The sequence below is a fragment of the Mastomys coucha genome, unplaced genomic scaffold (assembly GCF_008632895.1).
Source record: "Mastomys coucha isolate ucsf_1 unplaced genomic scaffold, UCSF_Mcou_1 pScaffold20, whole genome shotgun sequence".
Taxonomy (NCBI): Eukaryota; Metazoa; Chordata; class Mammalia; order Rodentia; family Muridae; genus Mastomys; species Mastomys coucha.
This window is the reverse complement of record NW_022196903.1, coordinates 108,744,710-108,763,095: the sequence shown is the minus strand read 5'-3', so window position 1 is coordinate 108,763,095 and position 18,386 is coordinate 108,744,710. Positions and strand designations below refer to the sequence as shown.

At 47.3% G+C, this 18,386-nt stretch overlaps 1 protein-coding gene and 1 long non-coding RNA gene across 7 annotated transcripts in view; one reads left to right on the top strand and one right to left on the bottom strand.

Moving 5' to 3' along the window:
* Nucleotides 1–6,084, bottom strand: part of Tsen2 (tRNA splicing endonuclease subunit 2) — a 38,694-nt gene extending 32,610 nt beyond the window's left edge. For 2 of the 6 annotated variants that reach the window (XM_031383002.1, XM_031383006.1), the window contains exons 1-3: nt 6,041–6,084; nt 2,501–2,786; nt 159–240 (exon numbers count right to left, since the gene is read on the bottom strand). In XM_031383002.1, the coding sequence (XP_031238862.1) occupies nt 159–240; nt 2,501–2,689 (271 nt within the window). In that variant the 5' untranslated portion in view covers nt 2,690–2,786; nt 6,041–6,084. The other 4 variants (XM_031383004.1, XM_031383005.1, XM_031383003.1 and 1 more) reach the window with 4 other exon arrangements.
* Nucleotides 6,085–6,168: 84 nt separating this feature from the next.
* The window catches only part of LOC116099432, an 18,950-nt gene continuing 6,732 nt past the window's right edge, over nt 6,169–18,386 (top strand). The window contains exon 1 of the long non-coding RNA XR_004122247.1: nt 6,169–6,281. This is a non-coding gene — a long non-coding RNA (uncharacterized LOC116099432). The remainder of the gene's footprint in view (nt 6,282–18,386) is intronic.

Here is an 18,386-nt window from a genome sequence, read left to right as displayed (position 1 = left end):
AAAAAAAAAAAAAAAAAAAGGTCAAACTAAACAGAACAAATATGTTTTGATGCAAATTCTTGAAGCTACTCTGCTCTTTGCTGTCAGTGTTGCCTCTCTTCCAGAACTTACTATCTCACCAGGACATGTAAGCACCAAATGAAAGCTACATGGCTTACCTTTCCATTTGGCAGCCAGCTTGGGATTGGAGATTGTGAAGTTCGGACGACTTCTGGAAAGAATCCCTTTTCCAAAGTAACCCTTCCAAGAAGAAAGACAGTTGATGCTCAGTTGTTAGGTCTGCAGCTGCAGTGGAATAGAACTACTCAACAGCCTCATGTTCCCCCGATTTCCTAATGGTCATACATTCCCGCCTCTGGGTGTGTAGTGTGTGTAGGTGTTCATGTGCAAGTGTGAACATGTGGGTGTTCATGTGCATGTATGCATATATGGGTGTGCAGGTGCATGTGTGCATATATGGGTGTGCAGGCATGCACACGTGGGTGTGCAGGTTCATGTGTGCATATATGGGTGTGCAGGCATGCACACGTGGGTGTGCAGGTGCATGTGTGCATATATGGGTGTGCAGGCATGCACACGTGGGTGTGCAGGTTCATGTGTGCATATATGGGTGTGCAGGCAAGCACATGTGGGTGTGCAGGTGTATGTGTGGAGTGCAGGTGTACACGTGCATATGTGGGTGTGCAGGTGCACAGCTGCATGCCATCAATGTTGAATATTTTCCATGGGGCTGGGGTCTGAACTTAGGACCTTGTGTACTCTACTCATGGCTCCATCTCTGTAGCCCCCCAGCTTTCAGTACCATCTTGTCTCTCTCTCATGACAAATTACTCTGGCTTGTGTCTGGCATCCTGAAGGCACCAGAACAGGCAGGGGCAGCTCACATATGGCTCAGGAACACAGTGTACCTGGGAGTGAGAGCTATACCCACTGCAGACCTAGGTGTTCTTGGATTCTTTCGTACTCTGGAGTGGAAGTGTCCCTCTCTTTCTTGCTGTTTTCCCCTAAATACATAATTTCCCTGCTTTTGATTATAAATAAGCAGAAAAAAATTAAATAATAATAAGATGATCAAAACTTGTCGAGTATGTGTGAAGCCTCATCTTACCTTATACACTGTGACAAAGGCCTTAGCTGGGAGCTGTAGGCAGACAGGAGCCAATGAGGCCTTAATGCACCAGGTCCCCAGGGACCCCAGGGCCAAGGCCACTGACATTACTGTCAACTCTCTAGAGAAGGTACAAGAGAGGCAGAATGCCCATCATCCGTCCTGAGCTGAGAGCAGGAGCAGGATTCACTGTCACCAGTAAATATCTTCTAGGGGAGATGGCAGGTATAGTCCAGAGGGGGAACACAAGGCCTTCAGTGCAGCACCAAACCAAACTAGCAAACCCTAACACGGGACGGTGGTGACAGGAAACTACTCCATAAATTTATAATGTCACTGAACTATAGGTATGCTTATAAGGAGTGAACATTGTGGCTATAAACTACATCTCATTCAATTTATGTAAAAAAAAAAATAAAAACAAAAATTACCTTTTAAGAGCCAATCATTTAAATTTTATGTGTATGGGTGTTTTGCTTGGATGTATGTCTATTTGTATACCATATATGCTTGGTGCCTTCAGAGGCCAGAAGAGGGTATCGAATCACCCGGGACTGGAATTACGGATAACCATGAGCTGCCATGTTGGTGCTGGGAATCAGATCTGGGGCCTCTGGAAGCAGTCACTACTCTTAATTGTTGAGCCATCTCTCCATCAGGCTGGCTTTTAAAATGTCCCAGCAAGGGGCTGGTGAGATGGCTCAGCGGTAAAGAGCACTGACTGCTCTTCCGGAGGTCCTGAGTTCAAATCCCAGCAACCACATGGGACCCCGTAATGAGATCTGATGCCGTCTTCTGGTGCGTCTGAAGTCAGCTACAGTGTACTTATGTATAGTAATAAATAAATCTTTGGGTCTGAGCAAGCAGGGGACTGATCGAGCAGGGTTGACAGGAGCAAGCAGAGGTCCTAAAAATGCAATTCCCACAACCATCTGTATAGCTACAGTGTGTACTCATATACATTAAAATAAATAAATAAATTTTTAAAAAATAAATGTCCCAGCAATAAAAAGGATGTGGAGAGTGGGTCTCACCTGTTGTCCTGTCTAACAAGTGCCCAGCAAAGAGAGAGAGCAGAGATGTTGGGGAACTTTCCACAGGCCCTGGCTCATGGGCCCTGCGCCTCTGTCGTGACCTCTGGGAAGGGACAGAAGTCAGTGGGGGTGACTGTCAAGTTTTCACTCATTATCTTTCTGTAAATTACTTCTTTGTCTTTCCTCCACCACTTCCCCCTATGTGCTGTTGACTGTGGGTTTGTGGTTGGGCAGGTCTAGTTCTCAGGCTCACAGGTGAAGCTGCAGATCTGCTGCTTATGGTTTGTTCTGGAAGGAGCCCGCAGAAGGACGTGGCTCGGGGTGTCACCAGGAAGGAACAAGAAAGGCCTGGGCTTACCTTCCCATACAGCTGCTCCATGTCCTCTGTGCCCCTCACCACCACATTGTTGCTAATCATTTCAGCCTGGAATATTCGGAATTCCTTCCTGGGACCTTGGTCCTGACCAAACGGGATGGGCAGTGGTGACTGGTAACTCTCGTACACTCTTCTTTTCCTCTTTGGAGCACGGAAGACCGCCTCTGCCATTCTTCAAGGATAACAGGTCCGAGGACAAAGGACGGAACCAGTCAGTAACCATGGACCAACAGAGCCAGCACACTCAGAACCAGGTTCACGTGGTCTCCTGGGGAAAAGCAGAGTATTTGTAAAACAATGAACCAGAAGACACCACTAACAAGGACATCGGTCACTGATGTATCTCAGATGCTAAGACCTCTAAGAAGCCAATGCCGCCACCTTAACTGAAGCTGGTAACACTGAGGCCTAGCTACATGCCTTTAGAATTCCTGCCTTTAAGGACAACATACTTTCTTTTCTCTGATCAACAAACACTCAGAGTCTCCCAGAGACTGCTGATCCTCAGAGGCACTGGATAGAAAGTGGATGAAGAGGTAAAACCAAGACCGTGCCCTTGGCAGAATTAGTCTAGTGAGACCTCCATCTTCTGAAGATCCACTTTAAGAAACATTCTAATCCTAGGGCAGTCAGTCCTCAGGGTTTTCTGTTTGTTTGCTTTACCGAGACAGGCTTTGTGTGGTCCAGGTTGACCTTTTTTTTTTTTTTAAAAGATTTATTTATTTATTTATTATAAGTACACTGTAGCTGTCTTCAGACACACCAGAAGAGGGCTCTGGATCCCATTACAAATGGTTGTGAGCCACCATGTGGTTGCTGGGAATTGAACTCAGGACCTCTGGAAGAGCAGTCAGTGCTCTTAACCGCTGAGCCATCTCTCCAGCCTGGCTCTCACTTTTAAAAGGAAATCCATGAATCATAGCAGAGTCACTGTCATTTAAAGGCCAGTTATGTCTCTTCAAATGCCAGTGGGTGTGTGCAGGGAATGGAAGCCAGGCTGTCCATGCTGTATTCTACTCTGTGTGCTAGCTCCCGCGGTGCACACACCAAAATCAGGAAGGGGCTGCATCTCAGCTGTAAATCCTTGGGCCAAAGTCCCCCAGCCTCTGGGCTTTTGTTCATCTATAAAGGGGAAGAAAACCAGCTTCTCACAGCCATGGCTCACAGGGGACAGGACCTGGCAGAGTGGCATCAACCATACACTGATGATACTGGCTATGAAGTGAGCAATGCCATCTTACAGCCAAGGCAACTTTTGGGTCAGTGAGGCCTGCAAAGGGCCCTGTGAACGATGGCACTGGGCTAACTGCAGGGCTGTGGGAACCAGAGCCCAGGCCATCTCTGTGGGTCCCGCTCAGGCACAGGTATACATCCGCTCACTGTGGTCTAGGTCTGAGTGAGATGCCACACAGCTACCAAGCAGGTAGAGAATTACCTAGAAGGATCCAAGGAAGCTGACATGAAGACCTCTTTATTCTGGGTCTTACTCTGACCCAAGGAGACAAAACAAGTGCGGAACACACACAAAAGCAAGCTGGATGCTAACACGGAGCTACTGCCAGCTACCACAGTGTGTACACAGGATTGCTGAGCCACAGTGTGTACATTGTAACTGATGGATGCTTCACCAGGTGGGTGGGGGATTCGAACCTGCAGCTGACTAGGGTCAGGTCTACACATGACTTAAACTGAGAGATTCCAGGGAGCTCTTAGGTCACCCACACAACCCCTCACAAAGGACAAAATGCGACTGATAACCTGGGTGTCCTTACCCTCAAACCAGCATTCGTTAGGCGACAGAGAGCTGGGCCTGAGAAGGTCGGTAGCTTTAACATTTCATGACCATTAAACAGAAACGATGTGGCAGGAGCATTGCCTGCTCTTTTAGAAGACTCAGGTTCTATCCTCAGCATCCACGTGGTAGTTCAGGCCCATCTGTAACTCCAGTCCCAAGGATCCAACGCCCTCTTTTGGCCTCTGTGAGCACTGCATGCATGTTAAGCACAGACAAGACACACAGGCAGGCAAACGCTGGCGAGATGATGGTAATAATAGAAACATCAAGCCTTGGCCAAGGTGTTCATGGAACTTCTCATGAAGCCAGGAACTTCAATAAAGACAAAGGGAAACATGGACCAAGGAAGTAGAGTGAGTGTCAAGGATACCCATGCATGCAGATGGAGAGGGGCTTAGTAGTTAAGACACTGGATGCTCATCCAGAGGACTCAGCTTCAGTTCCCAGCATGCACATGGTGGCTTATACCCTCCTGCCACTCTAGTTGCAAGGGATCAGATATCCTCTTCTGGCCTCCTGGAGGAACCAAGCACTCAAGTGTTACATGTCATAGTGCACATACATACATGCAGGTATGTATGTATAGGGTAGACTAGACCAGGTTGGGGAACATAAAGGCTTTTAGTTGCTTTTTTTCCTAGTGCCGGGAATTGAACCCAGGGCCTGGCTCATTAAAAAAAAAAAAAAAAAAAAAAAAAAAAAAGGAGCCAAGTCCCAGCCCAGCCACTGTTCTTGTTCCCACTGTACCTGTGAGAAGAGTGTCTTGGGGGTTGGAACAGAATACACCTGCATAGACCGTTAAGGAGAAATCTGGCCATGCCTGACACCAATGCACCACAAAATGTATTTCTGTCCATCAAAAGTAAGGCTCGTTCTTTATTCTTCTCCTAACCTGCTAGCCTAATATTCATTTAAAAATTTTGGTTTTGCTATGTAGCTTTGGCTAGCTCTAAACTCACGATGATCTTTCTGCCCCAGCGTCCCATGTGCACGCAATGGTCAGCTCAACCCCTTTTATATGTTCCGAAGTGTCAATCCAAGCACAAACCACACAGGAGGAGGTGGGTCCATATAATTTCCCAACACTCTTGGATCAGGTGTCTTTTTTTTTTTGACAGGGTTTCTCTGGGTAGCCTTGGCTGTCCTGGAACTCATTCTGTAGACCAGGCTGGCCTCGAACTTAGAAATCTGCCTCTGCCCCCCAAGTGCTGGGATTAAAGGCGTGCGCCACCACGGCCCAGCTTGGATCAGGGGGTCAAAGAAGCCTCCCCTACGGAAAAACTCACCCGTGGTCTCTTATCATTTATTTATTTATCTTTTTAGATGAGGCCAGGCGTAGCCCAGGCTGGCTTCAAACTTGATACGTAGCTGAGGATGGCCTTAAAAACAGCTTGATACTCTTGCCTCCACCTCTGGAGGTTGGGATTACAGGCGGGCAGCAGCACGCTTGGTTTGACGCGGTGCTGGGAGTAGAAACACGCTGCCAACTGAGTCCCATCCTCACCCCTCGTGGGCTCCTCATCATTTGAAAACATACTCGCATCAGTTTCCCCTCTGCACAGCTCCTGAGCCGAGGTGCAGGGCTGAGGGCCGAGGCAGACCAGGTTGGGTCTGGGGCAGACGCTTGAGTGACAGCCAGCCCTCACCCCACTCACGCCTGAAGCCGCTCACACGCTGGACACAGAGCGCGAGACACCGGCCGGCTCCCGACCTCCCATCAGTCTTACCTTACGCAGCCACGCGCGCCCACCGTTACCCGGCAACCTGGGGGCGGTGCTACAGCCGTCAAGCAGTGCCGCCGCAAAACTAGCTGCGCTCAGCCGCCAAGCCGACCTACTGCGTCGTAGCACAGTACGCCTGCGCACAGTGCCGCAGACGCTACGTTCCGCTCCACCCTCCCAGCCAAATCGAAAGAGGAATGCTAAAGGGTAATTTATCCCGCATTAATCCTTACAGCAATCCCACAAGGTTTGTTTTTGTTTATTTTCCTTTTGAGGTTACATAGGTCTCACTGTAGAGCCTTGGTTTGCCTGGAACTCACCAAGTAGCCCAGACTGGCCTTGAACTCACGGAGATCCACCTGCCTTTGCCTCTCCAGTGCTCACTGCCTGGAGGTTCTAACACAAGGTCCATTTTTTAGAGATGAGATATGAAGCGGTCGCCCCCAAAAGACTGCCATTGACCTCAGTGTGATATGAGATTCTTTTTAGTAATGAACCCTGAGTGCTACAAGGGAAGATGTGCCACCGGTGCAATAATGGTGTGAAGGTTACAGAGGCAACCTACACTTAACGATTGGATCTGAGGTTGTTCGAGGGAGGGAATTCATGCCTGGTCCTGATCTAAATAAAGCCTGTGTCTCAGGACGTCAAAAGCCCTAAGGAGGAACCGACTACTATCGTCTTCTTAAATGAAGCGGTCCAACTCCTTCCAAATGTTTTGGTTATACCCACAGAGAAGCTTCAGCCCTGGCCAGAGAAACTCCTCTCTGCAGAGGGCGGTGCTGAGGTGCTGACTACTCAGGCTCAGCTCGGGTCAAAATGCTGGCAAGTGACTGCATTAAGTGCTCAGCCTTAAATGAGGCACCCAGGTGAACCCTTGCCTGCCCGAGGCTGAGGAAGCATTGAAAGGGGGGCAGTGCAGAAAAAAGGCGAGAGCCAGAGGAGGGGCATTCGTGAACTCACAGCAGACTGTATAAGGCTTGGTCAAGATCAAGCCTGAAAGATCAGTTAACCTTCTAGCCCGCAGTACTAACTGTACTTGATGGATGACCAAAAATATAAAAGGCAAGGGGAATGAAGATAGGAAGGGATGTGTGGGACAGTAGGGGGATGGGAGAGGAGAGTTAAGGGTGACTATAATCAAGATACACTGTATGAAACTGTTTAAGAATACACAAAAGATAACAACAACAACAACAACAAGATGTAAAACAAAGAATACAGACAGGCAGTTAAAAATTTTTTTCTGTCAGGTGTAGTGGTGAGTGCCTTTAATCCTAGCATTTGGTAAGGAGAAGCAACCAAATCTCTATGAATTGAAGGCCAGCCTGGTCTACATAGCAAATTCCAGATCAGCCCAGACTATATATAGTGAGATTCCCCCTCTCCTCCTCCCTTAGGCTGGGGTGTGAATTAGTGGGAGAGCAATTGTCTAGCATGCAGAGGTCCCGGGGTCCATAAAAACAAAACAAAACAAAACATAAAACTTTACTTCTCAAACTTCCAACTTTTGCTATCTTGTTTCTCACATATTCTTCATATCTCAACTTTGATTTCCTTGTTGGAGTATTTGAAAATAATCCCTACCCAGGCATGGTGGTATGTATGTTTAGTTATAGTTACTAGGGTAGCTGAGGGGCTAGCTAGCATCTTTTGATGCTGGGAGTTCAAGGCCAGGCAATATACTGAAACTCTTGCTTATCTCTTAAAAGAACATGAAGCAGAGCTAAGTTTTCACACACCTTTAATCCCAGCACTTGGGAGGCAGAAGCAGGTGGATCTCTGAGTTCAAGGTAAACCTGGTCTACAGAGTGAGTTCCAGGACAGCCAGGGATACACAGAGAAACCCTGTCTCAAAAAAACAAAACCAAAACCAAAAACCAAAACAAACAAAGAAAAAAACCAACCAACCAAACAACAACAACAACAAAAAAAACCCACTATCAATAAGAGGGGCTATAGAGGTGGGTCAGAGTTTAAGGGGTTAAGGGCACTGGGCACTTTACCAGAGAACCTGTGATCAATTTGCAGAACCTACTTTGTAGCTCACAACCATCTGTAATTTCAGTTCCAGGGGATCTGATGCCCTTTTGTGGCACCAAGCACAGACATATGTGTAGGCAAAACAGTCATGTGGTGGCACATTTTTTTTTTTCTTTTGTATATTCGTACACTGTAGCTGTCTTCAGACACACCAGAAGAGGGCATCAGATCTCATTACAGATGCATGTGAGCCACAGTGTGGTTGCTGGGAATTGAACTCAGGACCTCTAGGAAGAGCAGTCAGTGAGTGCTTTTAACTGCTGAGCCACCTCTCCAGCCTGGCAAAACAGTCATAAACATAAAATAAATCAATTTAAAAATAAATAAAACAAGAACCTTAAACAGCATGTAAGATCTCTCTCATGATATCCTATTATATACGTGTAATACAGACACACATGGTTGTATCAGTTGTGTAGTTGATCCTATTTCTGGTAGTTATTTGTATCCTATAAAGTTAGCAAATATTGACCTGTTCTTCTCAGAACACTGGGCTGGTTTCTGGGAGCCTCTGATCACAGCTTTTTCATCTTGTGGTCAATATAACCTTGTTTCACAGTGGTGGTTCTATTTAAAGCCAGTCTCTGTATTATCAGCTGTTGATTCATTAACATTGACCTCACAGCCAGCCGAGCAGTAACTAGTGTATGCCAGGGGCTTATCTGAGCCGTATTTCCTCCAGTAAATCACATTTCCTGGCTGAGTGACACTGCATCACTTCAGCACTCTGCTTGCGGGCATTTGAAAAACTGAAATCACCAGTAAAACCCCACAAGAGTGTAGAAATCTTGGCATTCACTAACCCAGAACGCATGCTTTTGTTTGTTGTTCTGAGAGCTGGAACTAGAAGGTGGACTTCTGGGGGATGGTCTCATCTGGGAGTGTGCACATGGCCGACTCTGCAAATCTGTAAGGGATTGCAAGAGTGAGGCCTTGTGTTGAGGTCACACACACACACACACACACACACACACACACAATTAATTTTAGAATTCCAGAGGAGTGTTAGAAACAAACAGAAAGGAGCTGGAGAGATGACTCAGCGGTTAAGAGCACTGACTGCTCTTCCTACGGTCCTGAGTTCAAATCCCAGCAACCACATGGTGGCTCACAACCATCTGCAATGTACTCATATACATAAGATAAATAAATCTTAGAAAAAAAGAAACAAACAGAAAACAACCTAGGTGTCACATAAGGGAATTCATGACCCAAGGGGAAGAAACTTGCCAATGCAACTATTTCTTCAAAAAGGGTGTACCAAGACACAAGCCAGGCGAGCAAGCACTCGGGGGCAGGCTTCATAGCAGGTGATGCTTCTCTCTTTTCTCCACTGGCTGGGGGCTGATCTCACAGACTTTTGATATTGGTTAGTTTTAAAAGAATCCAAGCCAATGACAGTGAAGGAAAGAGATTGGAGCTTCAGGCTATTAACTTTTGGGAATGTGTGTGTGTACAGCGCCTTGCTGCCCAGATGCCAGCAATAATGACGAACACACTTAGACTTCTCTCGACGGTTTACTCAGGAATATTCTTTTGTGTTAAAGCTCTCCTAGATGCCCAGGTGTTACAGCTCTTTTTGATACCTAGATATTACAGCTCTCCTAGGTCCTTAAGTGTCACAGCTCTTCTTGATGGCATGGCTCTTCTTGGCTCTTCTTGATGTTGCTGCTGCTGCTTCTTCTTTCTTCTTTCTTCTTCTTCTTCTTCCTAGGTGCTGCAGGTCTGCTTGCTTCTGTGGAGTGGCGTGGAATGCCTGGAGACTGCCCCTTATATACCTGAGCTTGAGCTGCCAAGTCCTCCTGGATTGTTTCCCCGGCAAACCCTCATTAGCATACACCCGCATGTGCAGTGGAATAGTCTGTTGCTACAGTGTATCAGGAACCTGCGCCATCTTGGATATTATTGTCCAAGCGGCTGCCTACATGTGTGGGGGGAGTGCTTTGCATAAACAAAAGTTTTACCACATAGTGGAGATTTAAGGAATCTCATCTGTCTGTTTGTCTGTCTGTCTGTCTGTCTCTCTCTCTTTTGAGACAGGGTTTCTGTGTGTAGCCTTGGCTGTTCACTTGAAGACCAGGCTGTCTGAAAACTCGGAGATTCAGCTGCCTCCACCCCCCCACCCCCCCCCCGAGTGCTGGGATTAAAGTGTAAACTATTTTTGATAGAATAAAACAAGCAACCATTTCTATCAGTATAAAGGTCACCTGTCTACTACATAGTGAACACAGCTGGAAATGGACCTCGAATCTTTTGTTTGGTTTTTCCAGATAAGGGTTTTTTTCTGTGTAGCCCTCCCTTTCCTGGAACTCATTCTGTAGACCAGGCTGGCTTCGAACTCAGAAATCCGCCTGCCTCTGCCTCCCAAGTGCTGGGATTAAAGGTGTGCACCACTGCCTGGCGGATTTGAAACTGTTAACTGTTAAGTTTCAAACTAGGGACAAGTGACTGAGGGCTTATTTAACATATTAAAATAGACCTGGCCGTCAGGTTCTCCCAGCATCCCTTAGTCCCTACCAGTTACCGGGAATGGCTGTTATACCCCACACCCTCTACCCTGAACTCTCCAGCGCAGGGCCTGGGCTAGGGCTACCCTTCTCGCAGAGACTCTTCCCTATGTAACCCAGACATTTTGGTTACCTCCCTCTCCTTCTGTATCTTTGGCCTCCTGGCTGTTGTACTTGGTTTCTCTCTCTTCTTTTCCCTCTCCTCTCTCCATATGGTTCAAGGTCATGACCACTTTGGGCTGTCCCAGATGTGTCTGCCTCTCGATATCTCTCCCTTATATCTATAATAAACTTTCCCTCAGTCATACCTAGGAGCAGTTATAACCTTTCCTCCCTCCCTCCTTTCCTTTCCCTTTCCCTTCCCCTTCCTTCTTTCCTTCCTTCCTTCCTTCCTTCCTTCCTTCCTTCCTTCCTTCCTTCCTTCCTTCCTTCTTGGCTTATGTAGCACAGGATAACCGTGAACCTTCATCTCCCAAGTGCTGGGATTATAGGCATGCAACATGGTGTATAGATTCAACAGTTTTCAAATCTGAAGTTCGAGGTCAACTAGATGCCCTATGTTTTATCTAGTCATCCTCTTCACCTCTACTATGGCTGTTGTGTAGTTGTCATTGCACGCTTGTGAGTTGGGTGCAACCACCTCTGTCCCTGTTGCTGGTGGCTGAGACCAGAGCAGACAGGCTCTATGGACTCCCAGCCTCAATAGCCGCATGGACTCTAGCGCTTAGCTCAAACACCCAATACAAATATTCAGTGTTGAAACAACCACTTTGTAACAGTTTTTGGGAAGACAGGTGATGGTGGTGGGGCCCTTGATGCAGTGATGGACCAGGAAGGCTTCCTAGAAGAGCTGGCTTAGAAGCTGGGCTGATGGTTGTCTGGAGCACAGGGCTGGTCATAGTGAGAGGCTGGACTCAGCTTGGAGGTTCAGGGAGGAGCTGGGCCTGGCCAGGGCAGGAGGTCGGAGTCGAGATAAGGCCGGATAGGCAAGGCGGGGCCGATTGTGGAGGCGCTTGAATTCCAGGCTTGGCTTTTGGACTTTACCCGGCAGACAATGGGGAGCCGGCCGCATTTCTGAGCAGGGCTGGGCAGCCCCTGTCGCACCATTGTTTTCCGGAGAGGCCGGACCCTGCAGTGTTGCATCGTGACCACGAGATGGCGGCATTTCAGCAAATTTCAACCATTCCAAGGGAAGCCTTTTATCCTCAACCAGAGCTATAAACACCAAATCTACCCAGCTTCATCCCACTGGCAGAACAAGCCTTTCACAGCTTTGAGGGAGAATTTGATGAGCCACAGGAAAGGAGAGACCCGTGCTGCTAGAAGTCCTACGACCACTTTTTAAAGGGGCGCGACACACACGCCTATTTCACCTATAAGAAAGGGTTCCCCATAAACTCGGGGCCGTCTGGTGAGGGGTGTGCAAGGAGCCCTCAAGGTTTGCTGGGCCTTTACAGGGTATCCAGCAGCAGCCTTTAGTCTATTGTGGTTGTCAGAAAAAATAAAAACCAAACCCAAACAACACAGATCGCCATAGTATTATTGAAGAAAATAAGTCACCTGGCCCATTTTCACTTCTTTTTTAGAGGGATGAGCGCTTGATCCTTTTCAAGATCCTCCAAGTTAGCAATCAGAACCCCAGTTTCACTAGAAGGAAATGACGTGTCCAAGGTCACACAGAGCTGACACACTCGAGGGGATGTTGTGCCTACCTATCTCTTGCTTTCCTTTAACAATCTAACGTATCTTACTGAGGGGCCAATTTCTTAGAGAAACTTGTGTGAACTACTTGAAGGGATACAAAGATTTTCTTCTTAAAACTGTATATGCATATGTATCTTGTATATCGGTTTGTACACAGAATGCTGGTGCCCAATGAGGCCAGAGGTTGGATCCTCCTGGAGCTGGAGTTTCAGGCAGGTGATTGTGAGCTGCCTGACATGGGGGCTGGGAATTGAAATCCAGTCCTCCACAGGACAGAACAGTGAGTGCTCTTCATCACTGAGCTGTCTCTCAGCCCCAAATGACTTTTTAAAGAAAAATATTTTATCTGTTTGTTTGTTTGTTTGTTTGTTTGTTTGTTTTTGTGTGCATGAGCTAAGCTGTTTGGGGAAGCCAGAACGGATTGTTGGGTCCCCTGGAGCTGGAGTAACAGGCAGCTGAACCACTGGGTGTAGGTGCGGGGAATAGAAATCAGGTTCCAAGGCGGAGTAGTAAGTGCTCTTATATGCTGATCCACCTCTCCAGCCAGACTCCTCTTTTAAATCAAAATATGGCATGTAGTTAAGTGTGTGTGTGTGTGTGTGTATGTGTATGTATGTGTGTATGTTTTGAGAGAAAGAGCCTGACTGTTTCTCCCTATATGGAAGGGCCATCCATAAAATGTGCCATAGACACACACTATACAGCATCCATAGAGTAGACAAATACTGTGTAGCAGTGAAAATGAACAAACTAACTTATTAATATGTTTCTCCATCAGTGTATTAATAGACAAATTTCAAACACATGATAAAGATACAGGATAATATATATCCTACTTATGAAAATCACACACTGGATGTACATATAGATATGTTTGTATACCAATGCCCAGTCATCCATGCCCAACTGGCAGTGGATAAAGGGGCTTTAATTTTGTCTCTTTCTTTCTTTCTTTTTTTTTTTTTTTTTCGGTTTTTCGAGACAGGGTTTCTCTGTGTAGCCCTAGCTGTCTGGGAACTCACTCTATGGACCAGGCTGGCCTTGAACTCAGAAATCTGCCTGCCTCTGCCTCCCAAGTGCTGGGATTAAAGGCACGCACCACTTCATTTCTTAAAAGCAAAAACAAAACAAAACCATGGAAATAAACCTGGGTGGTGGGTATGCAAACCAATTGCCACATTATTTCTCCTATTACTTATGTAAATACAGAAGCTGCTTCAGGAAGGTAAACATAAGCTAGACTTTCCTGCCTGGGGTCTGAAGGCGGTGGTAACACTCTGGGGCCTGAGGATAGCCAGGAAGTCCAAGGTGCCAGTTCTGGTCCCAGGATTTGGAGTTTGTGAGGTCCCATTCACATTTGCAGGGCCCAGGTATCTACCCTGTTACTGTCACTCCTGCTGGGAGATAGGTACGGCTGTCCCCGCCTCAGGGAGGACACAGGATAGAGGAGGCCAGGACCAGGTAGTTCTATTGTGGAAGCTGCTGGTTGGCAGCTACCATCCTGAGCCCACTTCTCCCCCCTCCTTTGCTTTGGTCATTTCCTCTGAAGCTGTGGTCACATGTGACCTTGCTGGGCGTCACCCACTTTCTAATGCCAGGTGCTCCAGCCAGAAAGTAAACCCAGTTTTCACTTTTGCTTTTTGTCTCCCGGGGTGGTGCTGACCAGTGTGCAAAATTCTGAGTGCCAGTGTTCTATTGACCATGGACAGAGAAAGAAGCAATCAAGTGACCTCCTGTGCTGCACAGTGATGTTTTGGTCAGTGGCAGATGAAGGCAGTAGGCTGAGCGTTGATGTGTAGCAGGCTAGACCACAGAGCCTTAGCATGCCGCAGACTGCACCATACAGAGCTTTCTTTCATGTGCAGCAGGCTAGAGTTTGCAGCCTTGATATGCAACATGTTAGACCATATAGCCTACGTGTGAAGGCTAGATGTTTGAGGCGTGTGTAACAGAGTTTGGGGTGAACCTTTTATAAATGAATGAAAGGAACTTTTTATTTATTCCTCAGAGCACATTCCATTCTTCAGTGCACAGCCGCGACCTTTTTCTCTTATGTTTTCCCCCTTTCCACTTGTCAGACTGTGCACGTTGAGCTGAGTGTGTTGCTATCAGGGTTCATTTTTCTGTTCTTTTAGTCCTCACTCTTAGGGTTTGTGTGTGTGGTGTCCCCCGCTGGCTCATGTGTTTGCACCCTGGGTCCCTGCCTAGTAGCTGTTTTGGGAGGCCATGGAAGCTTAGGGAATAGTGGAGCTAGCAGAAGTGAGTCATGGGGTTCCTGCCTGAGCCCTTGCCTTCTGGTCTACCACGGTGTGAAAAGCTGCAAGCCGCAGGCCACAAGGCCCGCTGGGCAGTGTTCCTTGGATCTGGGAGCCAAGATCCACGAGGGGTTCTTTCATAGCTCCAAGAGCGTGTGTTCACCTCACCTCTCTTAGTAGATGATACTCATTCTCTCCATTTCTTTCTTCCTTCCCTCCTTTCTCTCTTTCTCTCTTTCTTTCTTTCTTTCTTCTTTCTTTCTTTCTCTCTCTCTCTCTCTTTCTCTTTCTCTCTCTCTTTCTTTCATTCATTCACCAATTGATTCATTCATTTTTATCCTTTTTAGGTTCTATTTGATTTATTGTATGTGTATGGGTGTTTGCTTGCATGTATACATGTGTGCCACAGGTGTGTAGTGTCTGGAGCCAGAAGAGCGTGTCAGATCCTTTAGGCCTGGAGTTACAGGCCTTTGTGAGCTACCATATGGGTGCTGGGAACTGAACCAGGGACCTCTGCGAGAGCAGTCAGGGCTCTTACCCAGCAAGCTGTCTCTTCAGCCCCCTATCTCCATTTTAAAGATGAGGAAAGTGAGAGTCAGAACAGCTATGTGTTTTACTGAAGATAACAGAAGACATCGTGCCATCGGCTGGGTGGCACGTTCAATCAAGCCCCGGCCCCCAGTTGCTGCAGACCCTCTCTCTGTGCTTAGCACGTCATCCCTCCGTCTAAAACGGTGGCACAGAGAACGCTTGTCTCGCTTTCTCTCTCAAGCGTTCTTTGTTCCTGGTTGCTCTTGTCTTGCTCGTGGCCCCCCATGGGCTCTAATTTCCTGGGTGGTTAAAGAACTCTGTCTTCTACTCACAGGACGGAGGTCTAAAGCTCTCCTGCTTGCCTCACCTCATATGTTAGAGGTCTACATTCCAGGCAAGCCTGCGACAACTCCCAGTCATCAGATTTGAAACCAAATTTCAGCAAAGACACATTTGCTGCCAGAAAGCAAATTAGTCTTTTCTTTTCTCTCTCATTTTTTTTCCCACCCAAACATAACATCCTCTTATGAAATATGTCCGATCTGCAATATTTACTCTCCCTGATTTAACAACAGGAAAGGCTTTGCTGTACTTTTGTTGATTTTTGCATTTCTTATTAAAATTCTTAAGGGGTTTTTGGGGGAACTTAATCAGCAAAAAAAAAAAAAAAAAAAAAGGGAGGAGAGAAAAAAATTCCTCATGTGCGGTCCCCAGGACTAGTGAACAGAGGAAGCACGCTGTTTGTATAAGAGCTGCTGATGGGAGAGGCCTGTCACGTGCTCCGGAACCTTCCTCAGACTCTTTTCCTTCTCTGAGCCCTTCTCGGCTGTCTACAGAGCAGGGCCAAAATGCCACGTTTTCTGCCAAGAATTTTGAGCTGGTGTCCATGCCTCTTGCCAGATTAGGACAGACACAGATGTTCACAGAACACCCAGCATGCTTGCTGCGGAAGGTCTCAGTTTCCCCTTTTTGCATTGGCAGATAAAGAGATCAAGGCTCAGCACCTCTTGTCTAGCCCCTCTTCAGCTTGCTAAAGAGGAAAGGGCTTGCAGTAGCTCGGCTATGTTCCACCGCAATTCTGAGGGACAGGGGGATGATTCCTACTTGTACCTGCCACACAGGGTCATACAGCTATAGGATAGCAGAGCCCGGTGAGTGGAGCTGGACTCTACCTGGTTGTCATGTGTGTTTATTGGACCTTACTCCACAGCCTCATCAAGACAACATAATGCTTTGAGTATACACTACGTTTTAGAACTCTCCCTTGGAGAATGGATACCACCCTTGCTTCCTGATCAGGGGGCTTCAGGGAGCTTCAAGATTTTAGTTTATTTATTTATTTATTTATTTATTTATTTATTTATTTGTTTTTTTTCGAGACAGGGTTTCTCTGTGTAGCCCTGGCTGTCCTGGAACTCACTCTGTAGACCAGGCTGGCCTCGAACTCAGAAATCCACCTGCCTCTGCCTCCCAAATGCTGGGATTAAAGGCATGCGCCACCACCTCCTGGCAGTTTTTATATTTATAATAATTATGTTAAAATTGTAAAGTTTCACTTATTTATTTGTGGATATGTGTGGCATGTATGGGTGCTCGTGTGGGAGGTCAGAGAAACTAGTTCTTCTGTTGGGCCACATGGGTCCAGGGGATTTGAACTCAGTTGGTCAGGCTTGGCTGCAAGTGCCTTTACCCATTGAACCCTCTGACCAGCCCAGGAATAATTATATTTAAAAGCATGTTATGACATCATTTTACTGTTATAAATGTATGCATGGTTCTCAGGCTAAAGACCGCTTTACAGAGTCAACAGCCCTATAAGACAGTGAACCCAAAGTGCCTCTCACACAGATGAGGAGGCAAGTCTAGACAGGCCAAAGGCTCTGATACCCAAGGCTGTGGTAAACTAGAACTGGAATCTAAGTCTCTAAGCCAGGAAGGAAAAGTTGGGGCCCATGCAGTGAGGGCTTGCCTGGTGTCCTTAGGAATTTGAATCTTTTTGCAAATGGACACCTGGTAGGCTTGAGGGGGCAGTGACTCAGTCCAGCTTGGAGAACAAGCCAGAGGGCCCAGGCTGAGCGGAAGAGGCTGTTAAAAGCTGCAGGCGAGAGGGCCTCAGGCTTGCCCACCTCACATCCTGTTTCCTCTCAATTCCCTGAGCGATCTTTCCACTACGCCAAGAGCACCTCTCTGATTCCTGCCCTCTCTGTGGTGCTAGGATTTGAACCCAGAACTTCATACTTGTTAGACTCTTATTTTTTCCCACCCTCTTTGCACGCTCAAGGGCCTCACAGTGAGTCTTAACTTTCCAGAGGTCAGAGAGCTATCTGAAGACTAAGGAAAGAAAATCACACAGGCTCTGCATATAAATGTTCTGCGCCAGGAATACAACACGGGGTTTCACAGACCCCAGCCCTGCTTATGTTTGTGAACAACCAGGAAGGCAGACATCCTGAAGGTGTCAGCTGTGCTCTGTAAATGTCCCAGGAGTGGGTGTGCAGCTGAGGGGGGTGGGGAGGGGTGACAAAGAGGGCTAAGTTTGTCCTCTGAGAGGGGGACAGCAGGGAGCTGGAGAGGTGGCTCAATGGTTAAGAGCACTGGCTGCTCTTCCAGAGGATCTGGGTTTGATTCCCAGCACCCACACGGCAGCTCACAACATCTGTAACTCCAGTTCTGGGGGTGATCTAATGCTCTCCTCCAGCTTTTGAGAGCACCAGGTACACACATGGGTCATGAATAGACACGCATGGCTGGAAGAGTTGTTGATTGGCATGAGTTCCAGGCCAGCTCCGACTACAGTGAGACCCTGTCTCTAAACAACAACAAAATAACCAGAAGGAAAAAAAGGAGGGGGGGGGACCCTAGGCCAGAAGGACTAGTGACTGCAATGGCACTTTTTTCCTCCCTCCCTCCCTGTTCTCTCTCTCTCCCTCCCTATCTGGGTTCCTTCCTCCTTCCCTCCCTCCCTCTCTCCCTTCTTCCTTCCTTCCTTCCTTCCTTCCTTCCTTCCTTCCTTCCTTCCTTCCTTTCTTCCTTTCCTTCCCTCTCTCTTTCTCTGGATCTCTCCCTCCTTCCTTCCTTCTCTCTTTCCTTCCATTTTTTTCTCTGGCTCTGTTGTTCAGGCTGCTCTCAAACTCTTGAGATGGCTCAAGCCATCCTCCTGCCTCAGTCTCTTCAGCAGCTAGGATGACAGGGGCCTGCTCTGAACGCAATAGCATTCATTTATCTTCCTCCTTATTCTGAGTCAGAGTTCCATATAGCTCAGGCTGGCTTCAAAGTCTTTACACAGCTGGGGACAGCTTTGAACACCTGCCC